Source organism: Notechis scutatus, chromosome 2 (genome assembly GCF_049901735.1).
Source record: "Notechis scutatus isolate UNSWTSFEM ecotype Mainland chromosome 2, rNotScu1.2, whole genome shotgun sequence".
Classification (NCBI taxonomy): Eukaryota; Metazoa; Chordata; class Lepidosauria; order Squamata; family Elapidae; genus Notechis; species Notechis scutatus.
In genome coordinates, this window is record NC_142010.1 from 241952427 (window position 1) to 241975243 (window position 22817).

Below are 22817 nucleotides of genomic sequence, written 5' to 3' on the forward strand. Positions count from 1 at the left end.
AACTAAAGAAGGTTCTTGGATGAGAAGTGAAACGTTTTCAAGGGGAAAAAACCAAGAAAGTCTAGTTGCTTTTTGAAAAGCACCTTGCTTGTTTGCACTTATTTTCTGTGGTGCACCAGGAAACCCAGCCCTGGCTGTCACAAGAAGCAGCCCAAGATCTATTGTGTGCCAGAAAGTCCTAGCCCAGTATGGCCAAGCAACATGGTACCAGCTTCACATAAAGGGGTCTGCTTTTGCTGATGCTGCACAAAGGGGCTTCCTTTTGCCAGTTTCTGCAAAGTGTTTCTTGGCAAGAAAAGCCAGGCCAAGTACTCCATCAGCAATGGGAGAAAGAAGACAGGAAGGTCAGGTGGGGCAAGAGAGTGCATGAGGCAAAAAAGAGAGGGGGCGCATAGATGGGGGGAAATAGGTAGCTGGAGGGAGTTGAAGTTCCTTTGTGATCATAAGTGCAGGCAAGCTGGCAAGTGCCCAAATTTGGATCACATGACAGTGGGGGTGCTCCAAGGACCATAACTTCAGATATGGGTTGTATATTCCTTTGTTTAGCAAACAGTTGCTGAACAAATGATCAGAGGTCAAAGACTATCTGTATTTTTTACTTTCCCTAAACCAGGGGTGTCAAACTCAAGGCCTGAGGACCAGATCTGAAAAGGACCGGCCCATGGTGCCTCTGCCAGCAAAAATGGAGCTCCGGAGGGCTGTGCTGCCCCTCCAGAACTCCGTTTACACTGGCAGAAGCTTACAGGAGGCCATCACAGCCGAAAACGGAGCTCAGGAGCCAGCTTTCCCTGGCAGAGCTCTTGGGCTACCACAGGTGCCCCTGACACGAATTATATTGAACTGGCCATGCCCACCCCAGCCTCACCCACCCTGAGGTCAAGCACAACCCTGATGAAATCGAGTTTGACACCCCTGCCCCATTCAAAATGTTTCACATACATTTTTTCAGCAATTTTTGCATCAAGTCTTGAAGACACCTGGAGTAAGATTTATTCTACTCACTGGCAGCAATGAAAAATACAGAACTGCTTAACAAATCATTTTTAATGCAACCAGTGTTAGATGATAAAACAGTCTAATAGCTTCTAATATATGTCTTTCAACAGTATTTTTTGTGCAGTTGCCCATAAATCATTCCTTTCTGTTCTATTCTTAAAAAAATATCATAAGCATTTCCAAGCCTAATATGTACAATTCATTCTTACTTAAGATCATCCGTAGAGAAGTCGTCCAACTTTGGTCTCTTTCCCAAAGTTGTAATATCTGCACTATTAAATTCTGCATCACGCTTTTTTTTGGCTTGGATTTTTGCAGGCCCCACAGATTTGCCATCTCGTTGTTTTCTAAATGGAAACATAGAAAAACAGGGACTTAGACAGACATAAAAGGATTAAAGGTTAAAAAAGAAGAATATAAGTTGCAAGCGTTTGCGGATGATATGATTTTTTTCATTGAAGAACCAATAGAAAGAGGACAAAAATTGATGAATGAATTAGAACAATTTGGAGCAGTAGCAGGACTTAAAATTAATAGGAAGAAAACAAAATTAATGACTAAAAATTTAACAGAAAAACAGAAAATTGAACTAGAAGTAGTTATGGGAATACAAGTGATAAAGAAAGTTAAATACTTAGGAATATGGTTGACAGCACATTGTAAGACACAAGGAAAATAATTATGATAAATTGATGCAACAGGTAAAGGAGGATTTAGAAACATAGGGCAAGCTGCAACTTTCATTATTAGGCTGCTATTAGATTGCTGCTATTAAAATGAATATTCTTCCAAAATTCCTATATATATTTCAGACGATCCCAATCAAAGTACACAAATTTTTTTGGAAGAACTTAATAACTGTAAAATTTATCTGGCAAGGGAAAAAACCTAGAATAAATTTAAAGGCAATGCAGGATATGAAGAGCGGGGGAGGGCTGGCACTTCCAAATTGGGAGTTGTATTATAGTGCAGCCTCTTTAGTATGGTTGAAGGAATGGGTGAATTTAACCAATAAGAGAATATTATTCTTAGAAGGCCATGACTTGCAGAGGGGATGGCATGTTTTTTTATGGGATGTCGGGAAAACTAGCCAGAAATATTTTCACAAGCACCTAATCAGAGACTCATTATTAACTAATTGGAAGAAAATACGGAAAAAACACTATTTAAAAATACCAATTTGGATTTCAACAATGGAGGCGATGATTCATCCAAATAATCTGGATATCACTAAAATGATTGAATATAAGGACTTATTGGATACGCAAGGAAATTTGAAATCGTGGCAAGAACTTCAAGAGCGGGGACTAAAAATAGATCAGTGGGCATATCTTCAAATTCAAAGTAGATATAAATAGGACAAGAAAGAATTTGGAATTAACAATAAACTCCAGCAATTAGATAAAATTTTATTAGGATCAGGCAAAAAAAAAATAACAAAATTTTATAATTATTTATTAGAAGTAGAATTAGAAGAAGAAATTGTAAAAGGGAACATGATAGCCTGGAGTAGGAATATAGGACATAGCATCACCATAACAGAATGGGAAAAGGTCTGGGGTAGAAATAATAAAATTACAAAATCAGTAGCATACAAAGAAAATGCCTATAAAATGTTTTATAGATGGCACCTTCTACCTTCGAGATTAGCAAAGATGCACCCCAATATGAGTCCAAATTGCTGGAAATGCAAAAAAAAAAAGAGGGAACTTTTTTCCATATGTGGTGGTCCTGTACAGAAGCTCAAAAATATTGGCAGAAAATTAGAAATTGACTGGAAGAAATGACAAGAGAACAGATCGAATTCAAACCAGAGTCCTTTCTGTTAGGGATCTTTGATAAACAAATATTTAAAAAGTGAAATATATAATAATACACATTTTGGCAGCGGCCAGATTGGCTTTTGCACAATGTTGGAAGCAGCCTCATGTTCCATCAGAAATGATTATTCAAAAATTTTCAAGTTGTGCAGAAATGGACAAATTAACTTTGGCATTAAAGACACTTCAATATACTACAACAGCTGGAACTGCTGGTACAGATGGATAGACCAAAGATAGACTTCACACTAAAAGGCAAAAGAGGATAGGATAGATCCATAGTAGTGATATACAGATATCTGTAAGGATTAGGTGTGTGTATATGGCATAAAATAAGGATAAAAAAGAGGTCTTACAAACTGTTGAAGATGAGAATGTTTTTAATTGTTTTCTATTTTTCTCTTTCTCTTTTCTTCTTTCTTTCTTCTTTTTCTCTCTTTCATTTATGTATGTGTTGTTGGTTTGTTTTAATTGTAAAATCAATAAAATTTATTTAAAAGAAAAAGAAAAACAGGGACCAGGAATCAGCTCTGATGAATCACATAAGCAAAGGCCAACATATTAACAAATTCTGCTCCAATATCCAATGTTGCACTGATGAAATAAAAATTCCCCAAAGCATTATTCCCCTCATACATTTCCTCTTAACTGTGCCCAAACTGGAGAAAAGACCATCTTTCTGAATAGGTTGCACTGCAGCATAAGGAAGGGAGGAATCAACTCCCCAAATGTGTAATGTTCATCTGAATACCCCACTTGTGGCACTCAGGAAATAAAACATGAACACTCAAAAAAGGAAGAACTTTACTAAACTCTATTAATTTGTCTGAGGACCCCCCCCCCAAAAAAGGGGACCCGGAAGCACCACACACCAAAGGACGTTTCCTGGAGGTCAGAGGGGGAACACGTTATCCTCTATACCTGTTTCATTTATAGCATTATGCCTTTTAAATTTATATCACAGCTTCAATCCAGAGTTTGCAGGAAGGTTCAAATTGGCAGCTCCCTTTATTTTATCCCCCACAAGAACCACGTAATACGGTATAATGAGGGAAAGCGACTGGCACAAAAGGTCACTTGGTGAGTCCTGGGACTGAACCTGAATTCCCCAACCCGACAACCGAAAAACTGAATGCAACACATTGGCTCTGTTATCCTGCGTATCCTGGTTCCACATGGATAAAGAAAAAATGAACCGGATATGAAATCAAGACCTGTAGGGAGCTCCTTTTTTTTCTTTTCGTTCTTAGTCCTAAGAAAAAAAATCTCTATAGTGCCTGCCACACTAATAAAGCAGGGGTGTCCAACCTTGACAATTTTAAGACTTGTGGACTTCAACTCCCAGAGTTCCTCAGCCAGCAAAGCTGGCTGAGGAACTCTGGGAGTTGAAGTCCACAAGTCTTAAAAGTTGCCAAGGTTGGACACCCCTGCTATAAAGGAACCCGAAAGACCTAAGTCTAAGACATTCACGTTTGCTACTAGGAAGAGATCCCGTCCCTAATCTCTTCAACCCTCGCTTGTCCCTCACCCTGGCTTGTTTAAGGTGGCCGCCTCGGGTGTCCCCTTCGTTTCCTTCAAGCCGGAGCCAGAGGCGGAATCGTCTTCGAACACGCTGAACAGCTCGTCTCCGAAAGCGTCCGCCATCTTCCCCCGCGAGCGCGCAGCGGCGGCTCCACCTCCACAACAATGCGCCACTTGGGGAAACGACGATAGAGTAAAGGAGGGCTAGAGCGGCTAAAATGTAAACTTCCGATCGACGTTAACTCCGCCGGTTGCTCATATAGAGATAGCAAGGGCAGAAAGGCAGGCCCCAATTTTTTTTTTTTCATTTTAATATGACTTTGACCGCAAACCTTTCCCGCCAAATTAAAAATCTTAGTTTAAAAAAAAAAATGACCGAAACGACTTCTCAACCCATAAGATGGATTTATCTCTATATTTTTTTTCCTAGAGCAATTCGCTTTGAAGAGCGAGAGACAAAACAGAAAGAGAGCCACATTTTTTTTTTTTTTAAAGTTTTGGGCGGAAGTGGCTGCCTGTCCCCTTGCCCTGATTCAACCAGAAGGGCGATGACGTCATCGGCCGCCGCTCATTCCCGGATGTAAGCAGAGCCGGCGTGAGAGCTTTGTGGGGAGCTGACGTCTCGGTCATGGGTGGCAAGAACAAGAAGCACAAGGGCGGCAGCGGGGCGGCAGGAGCCGGCGCCGTCCATCCCGCGGCGGTAGCAGCAGCCCGAGCTAAAGCGGTGGGCGCCGCCGCGGCTGAATCGGGAGCCGCCGGAGAAGCTGCCTGCAAAAGACCTCTGGTGCCCCGGCCGAGCCCTGCCGGGAAGGACCTGCGCGTTAAGCAAGGTAGCCTCCCGTGAGAAAAAAGGAGAGGCACGGAGGGGAACCGGCAGCCGCTTCGGAGGGCAGCGCCCGTCGTCTTTCCTGGCAGAATTCGGTGGGACTCGTTCCCGGTTGCCTCCTGGGAGTGGTGGGGCCAAGAGGGCGGGACGGAGATCCGCTTCCCTCAACCGAGGAGTGTTGCAGGCGAGTCGGGTGGGACGTTTTTAGGCTGACCCTCCCGCTGGACTTTCGGTTGGAGGAGGCTGGCCCCGGTGAACTGAATCTCGGAGCAGGGGGGGAAATTGTAGTTATTTATCTGTTAACTTGGGCTTCCTGTGCATAGGAGCCAGTGGTGAATTTCTTCCCATTGAACTCCAGGTTCCAGTTAAGGGAAAGTGTGGGACATAGAAGAAATTCCTTTTCTGTTTAAATTTTCCATATTTGAGCCCCATCACATTTTAAGCTTTCTATCCTAAGTGTAGAAAATGTGGGTTCTTTCTGTTGTAGGCATGAGTAAAGTACTTGAGCCTCTTTCGCAGCTAGATTCTTGGCGATTTCTTTCATGCACCATGTGGCTTTCTTGCCAACTGTAGAGAAATACTGTAGTTTGGCAACTTTTTCTTTTTTTTTCATTTCCAAATCTACTCCTGGTATCCCCTCAAAATCTCACCAGGCCTGACCCTCTGAACTTATTAAACATATGCTCCCCCCCCACCCCGACTATTAATATGCTAAACCATGGTCTGGTTGCTAACAGAAAACAAGCAGAAAGAGTCAAATTATAAAACTAAAGACTACCTCTGGATGTTTGTTGTTATTATACACAAAAATGACAGTGTACACAGCAAACGAGATAACTATGCTGGATTTCGTATCACAAATCACTAGTCGAACACTTCCCAAGCTTTTAGGACCGCATGATGTATTGGTGGATTATGCGAGCAGATCCCAGTAAGGTGGCCTTCTGCAGCTGACCAATGGTGATGTTGTCAGCGCCAATTGTTTTTAAGTGAGGTTTTTAGGCACAGCAACCAGTGTACCGAGTATCACTGGAACCATCTACACTGGTTTATGCCAGTCTCTGCAGTTCGGTTTTCTATTACTATTATTATTATTACTATTACTACTATTATTATTACTATTATTAAATATAATAATAATAATATAATGCTTGAATTCTGGATGTTTTGTGGCCTTAGATGAATATGAAACTCAAGATGTGTTAGTGAGAACTTACAAACGTTTCCAAAGATTTGCTTTACCCACAAATTAACCCAGTTGCAGTAATCCAGAATTAGTTGCAAATAAAAACAAACAGCTCCATCTTTTTATTTACAACAAAAGCAACAAAACACACATTTCTTGAATCTGCTGTTTGAAATATATAAAGTTATATAGGATGTGAAAACACTGATAGGGATAGAATATAATTCAGTGAGGGTGAATGTAGGATGATGGTGGGACATTAAAGAAATAACAGGAATTTTATTCAGTTATATATAGCCACCCATATTATATCCCACTCCGGGCATCTGTAATTATCTAGATAAACAGCTTGCAAAAGTAATGTTTTATGAGCATTAACTTGGATATTTTAAAAAGAGAAGTAGAGTAATGATATCAATTGGTACTAGTTGCAAAATTCCTATATGTAAGGCATTATGGGCCTCACTATCTGGTTCAGGAATGGCTCTCAGCACTTTTGTGTCTTGCTTTTATGTCCTATGCATTTTTGGTTTGCCTCTTGGAGACTAGAATGCTGTACTAGATAGGCTCTTATGTTGGCTTTGTCAAATAATTGTTTGCTTAACTCTACAGGTCCAAAAACATATAGCTTTGGTTCTGCAGTTGACTCCAGTGCAAGTACAGATGAGTCTATTCTTAAGGTGAGATAATTTGTTAGATGGAAAAATAAATCTTTGGGGTGGGAGCAGGAATATACATAACAGACTGAAACCCTAAATTGAATGAATGAATGAATTTATTAATATAATATATATATATTTAAGTAAACAAATTTAACAAATTATAAATATATATACATTCACACACACATATACCTACACACACAATTCAGTAACCTTTTCCACAAATATATAGGAAAAGTATTCAAGTGTATATTTTTGGGCTGAATATTTATCTGTAAATGTGCTTTTTTCAACAATTTTCAAAGATTGTAACTGAGTTTGTTTCATTTCAGGTCATAATTAATAGTAATTTGGAAAAACGAATTATTGCCATAATCAATGAGCATAAGAAACAAACTGGTGAAAAAGGAATGATTTCTAGAAGACTGACAGCTAAAAAATTACAGGTAAAATTTGAGTCTCTGTTCATTAATATTTAATATATCTTAAGTGAGGTTAATTAGATATATCCTCCAAAGAAGAGAAAGAGAAATATTATAGCCTATTAATGCTTTATGGTTCCTATTTGATTTATTAAACTGACATAATGAAGGCAAAGATGATTCATTTCTGTTTTCTTTCAGTATCCATGGTATACTGTAATATATTTCAGATTCTTGCAGTGTCATAATCCACATTCCTACTTTTCCATGTATTGTGTTTCTTCTTTATTGGTTTCACTTATTTGTGATTAATGTTATTTAGACTTCCACCATTTTATGTTTCATTTTTCTGTTTAAATAAACACTTGGGCAGCAAATACTATAAAAACCCTGTGAAAGTAATTTGAGTCACTTTATAGCAAATAAGTCAAATAAGTAAATAAATACATTCTGACCCATGGAAGTTAAAAAGACACTTCAAGTAGTAAAATAGCTAGAGGCTTGTTGGAGAGAAATATCTTGATGGCTTTTCTAAAAGCTGAGAGGGATGGATCCAAATACAACACTGAGAGAATGAATTCTGTAGCCTGAAAGTATTATAAGAGAAGGCCTTCACCGCATATCCAGTAAATGAGCAAATGAAACAAGGGACATCTGCAAAATAGTCTCTCTTGCAGATCTTCATACGTGTAAAGGTCGTGTCATGAAACTGCCTGGTTAGAACTTTAGAGATTTAACACTACTACTAGTATTTAGAAAACAATTGACAACTAATGTACTTCTTTCTATGTGAACATAACGCTGATGATACCTGATTATATCCATTTACCCTGGATCAGCCAAGTGAGGCTTTCCAAAGGTTCTGTCCCAGTGCCTGGTGGCTATGCAGGTTTGGATGGGGAGGAACTATTTCCAACTGAGTGGCATCGGTATTTGGGCCAACCGGAACTGAACACATTGTCTTGTACTGATCTTTGTTTTTAAATGTTTTTAACAATTGTAAACTGCTGAGAGTCACTGGGAATTGGGCAATATGTAAATTAATTATTATTAATGTGATTCCTTTATTACGCATTGATTAACAAACTTCCTGCTAGGTTTTCTATTAACTGAACTTTCTGGATACTGCTTAAAAGGAAAATTGGGTAAAGTGTGCAGTAGTGGCAGTTGTGTACATATACTTTTTGCCGTAGCTACTCACCTAAGAATCCAATGAGGCCTGAAGATTAAAGAACATTACCAGGCTTTGGGCTTACTTTTTCAGTGAAAGAACAACTCTGTGAAAGAAAACCTAAACCCTTAAATCTGATTCCATTGACCACCAATGATTCCTCACCTTTATACTAGTTTTTACTTCTTGAAACGTATTTCTGGGGTTACCTCAATTTATCTCCAGAGTAACCTCCCAGTGTGGAAGGTTGGGTTGAGAGATATTCGCATGGCCAAGTGTTGACTCTTCTCTTCAAAATTGCAGCTATAATGCCTCGTTTAGATCCCTTTTTGTTTGAAATCTAGAATCATGTTTTCCAAAATATAGGATTAACTCAAAGTGGTGGACATAGATTTTACTATTCATTATAACAATAAGAGCTGTTTTCTAATCGAATGAAACATAGTTTTTTACGTGCAGAGAAAAATAGTTACAGATTTCCTGTGTGATATTCTATAATGCATTGTTGTTTATAGGATGTTTACACGGCTTTGCAAGGATTTTCTTTCAAGACTGAAGATATTGAAGAAGCTATGAACAATACTATCTTGTATGGTGGCGACCTACATTCTGCACTTGACTGGCTGTGTTTAAATCTATCTGATGGTAATGATAAGGCAGCTTTATGAATTTTGAGAAATCCAATATAGACAAAGCATTCCCTAAGTCTCCCTTCAAATCAGATTTGAGGGCTGCAGGAGGGAAAGAGGGAAGAAATTATCTTCTATACTAGAGTATCTGTATTTATTAATAGACATTGACCATTTCAGGTTTTTATCTATTGGCTATTCTAGGAGTTGAAAATTAAGGTTAATTGTAAAAGCATATAAAGACAGATGACTATCCAAATTTGGTGGATTTGGAAAAGCTAAACAATATAAGATCTAGTTAGCATTTGGTTGGTTGACAACCATTCAATTTCAGGGATTCAAGTGAGACTGGAAAGTTGAAAAAACATGTTTCAGAAGAAGGAAATACCAAGCTACTTCCAAGTTTTAGAAATGTTCCTTTGATCAATTAAATGTTCTGCATATTAGATGGAAAACCAACAAGAGTTTTAAATTAAAGTGATTTTTTTTCTTTAGTACTTGGAAAAATATAGGGGTAGTTGTAGAATTTTTTTTGTCACAATGAGATGAACTAGCAAGGGACAGTCCAAAGGGAAATTCAAATTCTATAGGTATATTAGAACCAAAGATATAATATTTCTTGACTATTTTTAAAAATTAATTATATGAGTACATATTTTATATAATAGATTAATGGTTGCTACCAATAGCTATATAATACTTAGTGTTATAAGCCTAAAGGTGGGCATGAACAGGTTCATCAACTAGATCAAAAGTCCTTGTGTGAGAAAGAAACATTCTTGGCTTATATATGAGAGTCATAATGCCCTTTGTGTTGGTGTAATAATCTCATACATAAATATTTTTACATAAAAGTATTTCTATTACATATTTTTGAAGTCATTCTAAAGTGAAAAGCTGTGTAACATTTTTCTTTTTATGGCTAAGAAAACATAAAAACTTCAAACTTAAATCTCATTTAATTGTGGTTTAATGTATCATTAAAAAGGAGAAACATAGAAACAATTCTATCAATTTTGCGTTGTCAACTTTTTATTACTACAAGGAAGCTTTTGCCTCACTTTCTTACTGCAACTACCCACAAATATTCTTGTTTTATATAGAAGGTTGGGAGTTTCTCTGAGGTAGATTTTGAGAATTGTGTGTGTGAGCGGAAGGGAGAATATTAAGGAAAGAGCAGGTTTGCTTTCTTCCCATTTTTATTATGCTGGCAGAAATAAACCCTCAGATTCCATCTTTAGTTTTGAAATTATGATAAGAATCGAATTAATTATACAACAAAAGGAAGATTTTAAAGATATAATTCTATTTTAGAACTACAAATAATTAACTATGTATAACCAGTAAAAATTTATACAACATGTAAAAATTTACATAATATGTAAAATTCAATATTTGAAATTATGTTTTTGCTTTTTAAAGATGCATTGCCTGAAGGTTTCAGTCAGCAATTTGGTGAAGAACAACAGAAAACTAGGGCTAGATTTCGTTCTCCTTTGCCAAAATCTGAAACTCCTCAGGTGCTAAACAATACAAAGAAGGAAGATGACGGTGAGAAAAAGGTACTTTGCTGGATGTAGAAACACCATAGTATAACTTTATGAAAAAAAATTGCTTTAACATAAACATATATTTATTTGTTAAATTCATACTAGAAAAAGGAGTCACTCTGGGTGGCATAACATTTATTATTTATTAAGAAAATTTATATGGCCGCCCAACTCACTCATGCTGACTCCGGACAGCTTACAAGATAAAACCTCAGTACAAAAAAACCAATAAACCCGTACCCCTCTGGCAATAACAATCAGACCAACCACTTTATGGGCTCCATGTCATTCTGAGTCCCCAGGCTGTTGGTAGAATCATGTCTTCAGGGCCTTCTGAAAGACTGTCAAAGTGCAATCTTATGTTTGCAGGGATGATGTTCCACAGAGAAGGAGCTACCATGGAGAAGGTCCCTTGTTTTGGGTTCCACTAGATAGGCCTTCTTAAGAGAAGAGACCAGTAACATTCGCTATTTCCCCACTTTGATGGATCAGTTAGATATGACTAGAAAAGACAGTCCTTCAAACAACTTGGTCCCAGACTATGTAAGGCTGGTAATCCTCATTTAGCAATGACATATAGGCAGTCCTCATTTAGTGACCACAAGTAGGATCATCAACATGATTATTAAGCAAAGTGGTCACTGAGCAAAACTACTGTTGTGATTATGATCATCAGCTTTCCTTTGTTTTACAGACTTGCAATCCTCATAAATGTGAGGATTGATCATAAAGTTGCTTTTTCATCACTCTCATAACTGCAGTTGCTAAACAAGGCAGTTTCCAAACCAGGATTGCTTGTAAATTAACTGCAAATAGCAAATGAATCTGAAGAGTTTAAGTTGGTTTGCAGTAGGAGGTAGGAAGATATTTATGCTCTTGCATTAATGGAAGTGTGAATTCAGTTTAGTAGCCCTCTCTTTGCATGTTAAGGAATAACATATTAAAAATAATAGGAATTTTTTCTAAGAAAACCTTATTGGGTCATACAGATTAGTTCTAATTAATGGCGCATTTTCATTAATTTGGTAATTTGTTTTTAAGATGCATTAGCAATTTATCTACACTGTATTCCTTTATAATATCCAAAGGCAACTACAGAAAAACAAAAAGGTATCAGTATGAAGGAACGAATCTTGCTATATGCAGAGCAGCAGAGGATTGAGGAAGAAAATGAGTCTCTGAAACATTCAGAAGAAGAAAAATTTGACCCAGTAAGTTCATGAGCTACTTCATGTAAATGTTTGCCTTTTTAACATACTGTTGTAGTGTATATACTATATTAAGGGTTGTTTCTCACAGGATTCACCCTCCTGTCTCAAGCAGGGCCCTCCTGATACAATCTTCCCTCTTCAGATAGAAAAACTTTTGCCCTTTTGGGAAACAGTAGGCAGATAAGCAGGCCTGACTTTCTTTCTTTTTTTTAATAAAGTTTTATTTGGGTTTTCACACATACAAAATACAAGTAAAACATCTTTTTTGAAAATAGCATGGTCCCGGGTTGAACTTCTTTATACAGATACAAAACTCAATTTCATGTTCCTTTTTGTATTCTATTCCATATCTTATACTATTTTACATTTTCTATATAGTTTTTCCCCTCTTAATTTTCTCAATTTATTTTGATTATCTCATCTCAATTCAAATCATTATATTTATACTTTTGTCTGTTCTGTTCCAATTTCATATTATCTTTTCTCATTAAACAAATTTTCTCCTGTAGTTACTAATTGGAGTATGACACCTTTATATCTTTTAATTACATCCATTCAACTCTTATTTAAACTTCAATATATACCTTAAGTTTATGACCTTCAATATAATACATAATACATAACTTCAATCGAATTCTGCTTGGTACATTCTTATAATACACACTATATTCTTTTTTAAAAAAGAAAGATTGTAAATATATGTAATTATAAACCCTCATTCCATTCCAATTCAGTTCTATCATTAATAATCATTAAAATCTTAACATCTTTAACACTTCTTTTCAATTAAATATCATACTTCCTTAAAAACACATATAATCTCCATAATTAATTTTTCCCTTATTTCTCTTCACATATGTTTTATAAATCATTAAATATACCTTTTGTTACATTTATTTATTGACAAGCATTCCACTGAATTACGATAGATATTTTATCAGACATTTTAATCATACATTGTTTCATATTTTCTAAAATTATTTCTGCTTCTAATATAACCATACTATCTTATGTACCTTTGCAGAATCCCTTTTTCCATTAAGTTTTCACCCATTATCTCTAAATAGGCCCTGTTTCTCTATATGTTGCTTCTGTCCTTTATAACTTCTTTTCCTTTCTTTTTCCCTCTCATTTTCTCCCTCCCTTTTTACCCCCTTGTCTCTCTACTTCTAATTCTCTCTTCTGCATTTCCTCTTCTGTTGCTTTCTGATTTTATACTTATTTTTCACTCTATTTTTTTTTGGAGTTGTTTTCTCTATCTTAAACTTTCCATTCTCTTTCCCACCTTTCCTTCCCCCCACATCTAAGATTACTTGTTCATTAAAGATGGCTCCTTCTTTGTCGTAGTCTTCTTGTTCTGCAGGCATTTTTGTTGTTTCTCATAATTCCAAATCTCCATTTCTAAAAACTGAAATACGAAGCCAAAAGAACCTCTCCTTTCTTGTGCATCTTCTTTGTACTTTTTAAGTTCCATTTTCAGTTCTTCTAAAAGTAGAGCCATTTTAAACAGTTTTAAACAACCACCCAATTGATTTTAGTCATTCAACTACAATAACCAAGAACATGGAAATAAAATCAGTAGTAAAAATCCAGATAGTCCCGACTTATATCTTCTTATTTCTTTTTCGACTTTCTCTTCCTGGGGTTTTTGTTTTAAGGAGGTTAAAATAATTGATCCTGTTAAAAATTGGTTGGCAGAGGGAGGGGTCTCATGGCATTAATCAACTTCACAACTGTGTGCTCCTTTGTGTTTCCCATGCAAAGCCACAAGGCTGTGTTTTAACCCCTTTTTAGAAAGCCAGGAGAGTGGGGACCCACCTCATGTCTGGGAGAAGAATATTCCATAGGGCAGTTCTAGTTCTCTTCCTAGACCCAGCTAGTTGGAGTTCTTTAATGAACAGGATCTGCAACATAATCTGTCTGACTGGGTGGTATGGGTCAATAGGATGGGATGAAGCTGGTTTTATAGATAGCCTGGGCCCATGCTGTATAGGTTATTCATATCTTTAAACATACAATGTATTTTTAAAAAACAATAACAAAAATTGCTAGCATATTCATATGGAGTAACTAGTTTTTCTGGAACAGAATGAAAGATATTTACATTTGGCTGAGAAGCTTGTGGAAATGAAAGAACTAGCAAAATCTTCTAAGGAAGAAAAAAACAAGCAGGGTCAGAAGATGGCACAAGAAAAAATAAGGCGTTTTCAACAAGGTAGAAATACTCAACATTTATTTGTTTGCTCAGTCTTTCAAAAAGTACACTTCTTGTTTTTTGTAAGAGTTATGTAAAATACTATCACCTTTACTTTCTTTTCTAAAATTGGAAAATAATACTAAAAACCATATGTCATATGTAATTATAGAAATCCATTGGCCCGAGCAAGGTTTTTTTATTTTTCTTGCTTGGTATAATTGTATCAACCTGATAAACTCATTGTGAGCTTTATCAAGCAAAATTAGTGCAGAGCCAAGTATAAAGTAATACAGCTGATTATATGTGATCTGAATATGAATGGTGTGTTCTGATTTCAATACACTTTCTAAATTTGGAGCAGCATACATATGCTTCCTTTAAAATATTCTGTGAGGTTAATATTAGCACTCATATTTTAATATTTCCATGTGAACATTGATTCAGCTACAGAAGACAATAGTGATATAGATAAAATAGTAGTATTTTTTTAAAATGTAAGCTTTCGGGTCTATTTAAAAAAACACTTTTTTCCCTCCCTCTTAAGCAAGGAGAACTAATATCCAAGGAGAACCCTTGGATAATGGAATAAAACCTATATATCTTTTTTACAGAAATGGCCACATTGGAAGACCACCCTTTGTTCAACCCCGAAATAAAAGTTACAGATCAACCAAGTGAAAAGAAAAAGAATCCTGTGTTTCTTGAAACAGATGGAGCCTTGAGTTTGAAGACACTTGAGAAATCTCAAAATCCTCCTCCAGAAGAACAAAAAGGTACGATTAAAATGTGTTTTAAAACTTCATGGATATTTTTGGCCAATTCTCTGACAATCTAACATAGAATATGAAGAGAAGATCATCCCCAAATGGTGTGATATTGATTTGATCAATAGTTTTTGTAAGAGGCATCTATGTCATTTGCAAAATGATTTGTAAGATTTAATTCTGTAGGACTCAAGGTTTGCTCTTGTAAGTTGTGAATCTAAGAATGATTTCTTTAGAGTAGAGTATCACTTCATATATTTTTTACATTCATCTAAAATGTATCACAATAAAACTCCCCTCCTCTTAGCTACTTAAAAGCTGAATAATGAATCTTCTCAGATCCTTCATCTTTTGAGAGATGTGACTCTGTGTTAATTTATAAAAAATAAAAGCTTATCACTTAGAATCTCACTAATTAAGAATCATAACAACTTTTCTCATTCTTTCTTTGATGGGATTAATTTCTAGCCACCAGGCATTCTTAATATAGAAGCACAAACAGTCTCCCAACACAGTTTTTCCTATAAGTCTAAATAGATTTTCAAGGCAATACTTGAACAAATCAATCATCCAAAAAAAAGTGGGACTTTAGAGGTTTCTTAGAAAACACCTGAAAAGGAGCAAATTCAATCCACCTCACTAAAAATGGATGCCGAACCTTTCTAAAAACTGAAACTAAAACAGAGCAGCCATAATGGCTTTTTTCTCATTCCTTTGGAAATAGGAAATCTAGCAGTTTTAAAGAAAGCATACTTATAGATAAATATACTCATTAACATATAAGATGAAGATGAGCAGGCTTGTACATCATTTAGCATTTGTTAGATAGCCAAGCTTTTTTCATAGCATTTTTTTAAAAATGCCATCCCAATTTTATTTGAATTATGGACACCCTTTCTTGCAGAATGTAGCATGATAAATAAAAACATTTAATGCAAATATAATTAGAGGCAATACTTCTATAATTCAAATATGGGCACTCTAAATAAAGTATTGACCCTCAAAATCTGAACTACCATCAGGTCCTTGATCTCCTGATCAAGGCATAATTTACAAATAAACCTTTTGTACCCTGTATAAACTAATAATGAAGTACTAGACTAGGTTCAATACTAGAATTGGAATTCTAGAACAGCATATATATTAATTGTGCTTGGTTTTCAAAGCTTACATTAAAAATTGTTTATATTGATTTAAAATTAATTCATTCAACTTTGGTAATGGTCTCTGTCCTCTATGTACAAATAACTTTTGTTTTCTGCTACTGATATTAGCGAAAAAGAAAGATCCTCAGGATGTAAGGAATTTTGATTATACAGCTCGAAGCTGGACCGGAAAATCTCCCAAACAGTTCTTGATTGATTGGGTCAGAAAGCATTATTCCAAGTCCCCAAATCCTTCTTTTGAAAAAGTTCCATCAGGAAGATATTGGAAATGTAGGTATGTATACACATGAAATACATTTTCACTTGATTATGCTTGATAGTTTCAATTCCTTCTCCATTTTTGAAAAGTCACTGATGGATAACAAAGCTTGAAACATCAGTTAAATCATTTACCCTGAGGCATGATTGAGCTATTCTGATCTAATTCATTCATATTGTACTATAATTTATTGAGTTTTACGGGCAAAAGCAAAACTTCATGCCTATCACTATCATGTAGCCAACCTGTCTCCAAGTTCTCACATATGTGCATTTTCAAAAGCTGAATTAGTGGGATATTTATTTATTTGATTTACATCCTACTTTGATTTAGTGAAAATCAAGGTGACATACATAATGTTTCTGCCTTCCGTTTTCCCCACATTGTGTGAGGTGAATTGGACTGGGAGAGAGTGACCAGCCCAAAATCATTTAAAATGATAGGTAGACATCAATATCTAAACTTATATCATAAAGAATGATCATTTCTGTCTTTTGAATTGCCTTTGTTAAATGTGCAATGCTGAAAAAATGTTATTTTAGATTATATCAAATTTGGAATTTGTTTATACAGCTGAAATTGATAAGCAATTACTTATAAATGTTATTTATACATAATGGATTACCTGACTCATGACAACTCTGGGCAGCTTATTGAATAAGAAATATGGCTTCTTCCAGTGATAATAATAGTTTGCTTATACATTAAAATCAGTTATGTAAAACATATTGTCATTTCATGAAGCAATCTGTGGCTTAGCTTATATTTTGTTGAAGGGACTGAACTTCATGCTATTTGAAATTTTGAGAACATGTTGTGAGGGTTTTGGATGCCATACAATTTGCTATTCAAACTAGTTGTCATTTAATATATATATATATTTATTAAGCTTGAATTAACTATTTTTTAAGGGTAAGAGTTATCAAGTCAGCTGATGATACATTGGTGGTGTGCCCCACAATCGTTACAGAAGATAGTATGCAGGCTCAGCATCTGGCTGCTACGTTAGCACTGTATCATTTGACAAAAGGGCAGGTGAGATTTTATAATTCCCAATAAACTTTTTTCATTTGCTGAAAAGGAGTGATGGCATATACAGTACGCACAATCAATATTTTGGTGATTAATGTAGAACTTTTGCGCTTTGCAGTCTGATGGATCTGACTGTTTTCTAATCTTATGGAGTTGCTTAATGGCAACATTTCTTGTTTATTTTATTCTATGTTTAATCAGGTAGTATCTGATGCAGTTGTGACTTAAACATTTTCAAAAATATTAAGTAGCATTCAGATACAGAAAGACTCAGGTAAGTCCAACTGAAATTGTTGGAGAGCTTGGCATGGTATCATTAAGCATTTTTCTTTGTAAGCCAGATACGTGTACCATAACCAAGAAGCCATTTTGTAGCAAAATTTCTTCGTCGCAATCCCCTAGAAAAAAAGAATATTGAATAGCCCATATGCTATTTTCAAAATCACTAATGTAAAATCTACTGTTCAAATACATCATGTCATTATGCTGTTGAATTTTTATGTTGCTGCACAATCTTCATTGCTTCCTGATAGTTTATATCCGTAAAACACACACATGCATGCATGCACATACTATATCTGTATCTTATATATATAAAAGACAAACACACGCAGACATACTAAAAATAATTTCTGGAAGATCATTAGGGTATAAAGCACTGAAGAGTTTTCAGAAGTTTCTGTTAAAAAATAACAAAATAAATCTTGGGCTTATGTGTCAAAATTATTATAGGGAGAACCTTTTGGGAATGCAAGAGGAAGTCATATTAATTTAAGGAACCACCTAAAATAGAAAATTGAAAAAGAGCTTCTCTTACTTTTGAGCCAAATTAGATTATGACAGTCCTTATACATATTTTTCTGAAATCAATTTTATTTAATATAATGACATTTCTTGGTAAATAAATATTACAATACATAATTCATTCCGAAGCATACTTTTAAAGCATTCCTTTTTTGTGTCTCCTCTTCAGTCGGTGCATCAGTTACTTCCTCCTACATACAGAAATGTTTGGCTAGAATGGAATGATGCTGAAAAGAAAAAAGAAGAAGAAAACAAGACAGAAACCAACAAGCCTCGTGACCAGTTCATCGCCAGACTGCTGAACAAGCTGAAGCAGCAGCAGCCACCACAGCAATTTGAAGGCAAGCCCAAACTTTCAGAAGATGCAGAAGACTCTTGGGAGAACTTAATTTCTGAAGAGGATTTTAATGGGCTTTCTCTTGAGACCTCATTTACAGATAACTTAGAACCTATGAGAGCTCTCTTTAAAAAACAACAGAGTTCTTCCAGATACCAAAGACTTCTAAAGGAAAGAGAGCAACTACCAGTGTTTAAATATAAACATACCCTCATAGAAACTTTAAAAAAGCATCGAGTTGTGGTTGTGGCTGGGGAAACGGGTAGTGGTAAAAGCACACAAGTTCCACATTTCTTGTTAGAAGATTTGCTACATAATGAACGAAGTTTGAATAAATGCAATATTGTTTGCACCCAACCACGGAGGATCTCAGCAGTGAGCTTGGCAACTAGAGTTTGTGAAGAACTGGGCTGTGAAAATGGACCTGGTGGAAGAGTAAGACCTTCTTATAGTTATGTTCCAAAGATTGCTTTTTAGAGAATGTAATAGGACAGCTCCTAAAAGATCAGTTTATAATGGAATAAATTTTCATTTATAGCTTAGAGGAAGTTCACACAAGAATGGAGATTATAAGAAAAAAATGGTAGCTTACCATTCAGTAGTAATTTTAACTTTAAAGAACAGAATAGAATTGCATTTGAAGCTTGGTAGGTAGAAGGTCCAGAAACAGACTGAGTTTATACTTTAAGGTTGTACTGAATTTTTGCAGTTTATAACAAAAATTCTCTTTTGAGGAAACATGCTCTATCTTTCCATATTGGTCTCTTTGAAATATTTGTTATATTTTTAATAAATATTAAATCAAAGAGTTGATCTTGTATAGAAACTATTACATATCATTAAAAATCACAAATAGAAAAGACTAGCTGGCATCTCTTTCTGCTGGGGTGGACTAAAAATTGGGCAATGCTATAAAAATACTTGCACCTGCTATGGGATCAATCTTTTTTTCAAACAGGGAAATTGTTGTGAATTAATATAGGAGTAGAGTAGCCTGTTCTAATAATAATGGAAAGTTCTAATCGCAATAAACTTAGACAAACCTTTGATTTTCTTCTCTAAGAATTCCTTGTGTGGCTATCAAATCCGTATGGAATCGCGAACAGGAGAGGCCACTAGACTGCTTTACTGTACAACTGGAGTTCTTCTTCGAAAATTGCAAGATGATGTTCTTCTTTCTGACGTGTCTCATGTTATTGTAGATGAGGTTAGCAACACTTTTTTAGTTACCTGAAAAGAGCAGCACCGTTGTTCATCTGTATTAATCTCCTCTATATCTTTTCATAAAGGTTCACGAAAGAAGTGTTCAGTCAGATTTCTTGCTAATTATCTTGAGGGAAATATTGCACAAGCGTTCAGATCTCCATCTCATTTTGATGAGTGCCACAGTTGATAGTGAAAAATTCTCCAGCTATTTCACTCACTGTCCCATACTAAGGATTTCAGGAAGGAGTTACCCTGTAGAGGTAAATGCGTAATTATATTCCTATAACAACTCTTGATTCAATGTCCTACCTTTTCCTTTGAAAATACCATAAACTGTTCATCTTTGAATCTGTGCTCTGGTGTATTAAAAACTCACAATGAGCTGCCACAAATTATTTCTAAAGTGGATATGATTTCATATCCATTGATTGATTGATTGATTGATTATATGCCATCAAGTCAGCTGTTGGCGAACATATAGATTTTATCCATGATGATCTATCACTAATCTAATCCTTCATGTCTTCTTCCAGTGGTGACACTGTAACCAAGTCTACCCACCTTGCGGTTTGTTTCCTCCTTTACCCTTCTCTCCATAATTCTCAGCTTCAGAGTCTTCTCTGCTGAGCTAAGTCTTCCGTAATGTGTCCAGAAAATAATAATAATTATTACTGCTAAATAATCTGGTTCTTCATTTGTCATTTTTAGTGCAAATAGCAGCATGCAACATGCAAGGTCATATGTTATCCATGTTTAAAGACAGACCAAAATTGCTAAAAGTTATGTAACTATTCCAGCTGAATTTTGTGATATTTATCTGAGACAAAAGGTTGATGTACCTTTCTATTCCAATAACTGTTCAAAATAAACACAGTATATCTAAAACTGAACTATTTCACTTTACAAAACTCCAGGTCTTTCATGTTGAAGATGTAATAGAGGAAACTGGCTTTGTTCTGGAGAAAGATTCTGAATATTGTCAGAAATTTTTGGAAGAAGAAGAGGAGATAACTGTAAATGTGACTAGCAAAGGAGGAGGAATAACAAAGTATCAGGTGACATTTTATGTGCAAAAAAATAAGTCGGTTTACAAAACTATTTACCAGTTGTGCTCAAGGTAGGTGTCTCCTCCCCTCCTGATTTGGGATCCTCCATTATTTTACACAATAACCCACTTTATTTAAAAGGGTTTTTCAGCCTTCAGTACAACACAGGATGGGCACATTGGGCAGCCTTAGAAATTGTCCTTTGAGGATTGCTGGAAGCAGCATGGTGATACTGTGATATCACAAAAAGAGGCAGCCACGAAATCTTGGCTCTGTTTTGTCTCTTTGTTATTTGGGGGGATGAGGAAGAGATTTATTACATTTATTTTTTAAAAATAAGAAAGATAGTGAAATTGCTGCCAAACTTTTGAATATAATCTTGAGAGGTCTAGCAAAAATATGGTTGGGGACATGGACTGTTCCTTGGTTGCTCATTTTGGTGTAGCATTTCAGAGTGACAGACAAAAGGATAGCAAATTCATTTCTAGCTCTATTGCATAAATTTGTATTCGGTCTTCTGTTAGTTGATGTTACGGTTAGGCTGTTTTACACATAATGTCCTTTTTTATTTATTTATTATGTACAGCAATAGATGAAATTATTTTGTTACATTATTCTGTTTTAGAATGATTGTTCCAAATTTCTTTCTGTTATGTTTAGGAAAGTGTTCCGGTTCAGGTTGCAACTGGTATTGAGCTAGGACCATATTTCCAAAAATATAGCAGTCGAACTCGGGAAGCCATATATTGTATGAATCCCTACAAGATCAACTTCGACCTCATACTGGAGTTACTTGCATTTTTAGGTAAGGTTTTGAAAAAGTGCATAAAACACAAATTTAAAATGGCTTTCTTACTCCTGGTCTTTGTTTGCTTTTCCCTAAGGAAAATGCCTAATATGTATAGCTCTATGTGTGTGCGCGCGCGCCTGCCTGCCTGCCTGCCTGTCCTATCTTTCATATCCATGAGACTTTTCTTGATAATAAAAATGAATTTTTTATTTACTTCCTTCTGTACCTACAGACAAAAGTCCCCAATTCAAAAATATGGAAGGAGCTGTCTTGATTTTTCTGCCAGGCCTTGCACATATCCAGCAGTTGTATGATCTCATTTTCACTGACAGAAGATTTGATTTAAGAAAGAGGTAGGCAAATCATGGAAAAATAATGATAGATTCTAATTAAAATGTATATTATTGCATAGATTGAATTATGAGAAGATGAACAGGATTGCTAACTGAAAACAACAAATTTTAGCTATTTTAATATGCACTTTTTTCTTACATGCATATTACCCATCTAAACATCAAAATAGTTTTTACCATAGTAGACATTTTTGGTTTTGGATGTAAAATAAATTATATAAAACTGAATTGTCTACTTGTAAACATTTTTGGTTTTCTGAAATGGTCTCAAGTAATGGATATATCAGTTCACATTGCTCATAACACAACTAGCAAGTATATAGATTAAAATAACTATTAAAGGACAGATTTTCATTGGCAATGTTGAACATTTCAATATAATATAATAGTTTTGCATTTTTGTAGTATATAGTATTAATATTAATACAATGTTGTCAAGTCATAATGATTAGTCAAATTATAAATCCAAATCTCATGCATATTGTCTGCTGAGATGTATCCATTTTGTCTTACGAGTCAAAACAATACAATTATCTTTCTTTTTGCATTATAATTTTTTAGGCACCAGTTAATAGCATTGCATTCTGTTCTGTCCACTCAAGAGCAAGCATCTGCATTTACATTGCCTCCTTTGGGTGTTAGAAAGGTAAGCGTAAAGTATTAATATACACGTGAACTGTTATCTTGCCCTGTATCTCAAGATCCCTGATTTTTCTTTTAGCCTTTTGTGTCATGCATGGTGCTTTTCATGTATTTTAAAGAAAGAGACAAAACTGAATGCATCCCAAATATTTCTAGTGGGATCTTATGTTCAGTGTTGCAATCTTGGAAAGCTAGTTCTTTCCATATTCTTCTGAAATGTTCATTTA

The 22817-nt window shown here is 35.5% G+C and overlaps 2 protein-coding genes across 4 annotated transcripts in view; one reads left to right on the forward strand and one right to left on the reverse strand.

Annotated features, from left to right (window-relative positions):
- Window positions 1–4478, reverse strand: part of MTREX (Mtr4 exosome RNA helicase) — a 38315-nt gene extending 33837 nt beyond the window's left edge. For both annotated transcript variants that reach the window (XM_026670487.2, XM_026670486.2), the window contains exons 1-2: window positions 4345–4478; window positions 1206–1343 (exon numbers count right to left, since the gene is read on the reverse strand). In XM_026670487.2, coding sequence (XP_026526272.1) covers window positions 1206–1343; window positions 4345–4460 — 254 coding nt within the window. In that variant the 5' untranslated portion in view covers window positions 4461–4478. The remainder of the gene's footprint in view (window positions 1–1205; window positions 1344–4344) is intronic.
- Window positions 4479–4883: 405 nt separating this feature from the next.
- Window positions 4884–22817, forward strand: part of DHX29 (DExH-box helicase 29) — a 29943-nt gene continuing 12009 nt past the window's right edge. Inside the window, exons 1-17 of one of the 2 annotated variants that reach the window (XM_026670483.2) lie at window positions 4884–5167; window positions 6962–7029; window positions 7344–7457; window positions 9120–9249; window positions 10656–10795; window positions 11872–11994; window positions 14083–14209; window positions 14803–14964; window positions 16230–16395; window positions 17292–17415; window positions 18386–18988; window positions 19617–19760; window positions 19843–20019; window positions 20674–20814; window positions 21466–21610; window positions 21828–21948; window positions 22510–22594. In XM_026670483.2, the coding sequence (XP_026526268.2) occupies window positions 4966–5167; window positions 6962–7029; window positions 7344–7457; window positions 9120–9249; window positions 10656–10795; window positions 11872–11994; window positions 14083–14209; window positions 14803–14964; window positions 16230–16395; window positions 17292–17415; window positions 18386–18988; window positions 19617–19760; window positions 19843–20019; window positions 20674–20814; window positions 21466–21610; window positions 21828–21948; window positions 22510–22594 (2772 nt within the window). In that variant the 5' untranslated portion in view covers window positions 4884–4965. Of the gene's footprint in view, window positions 5168–6961; window positions 7030–7343; window positions 7458–9119; window positions 9250–10655; window positions 10796–11865; window positions 11995–14082; window positions 14210–14802; window positions 14965–16229; window positions 16396–17291; window positions 17416–18385; window positions 18989–19616; window positions 19761–19842; window positions 20020–20673; window positions 20815–21465; window positions 21611–21827; window positions 21949–22509; window positions 22595–22817 lie in introns of both variants that reach the window. The other variant, XM_087958425.1, reaches the window with a different exon arrangement.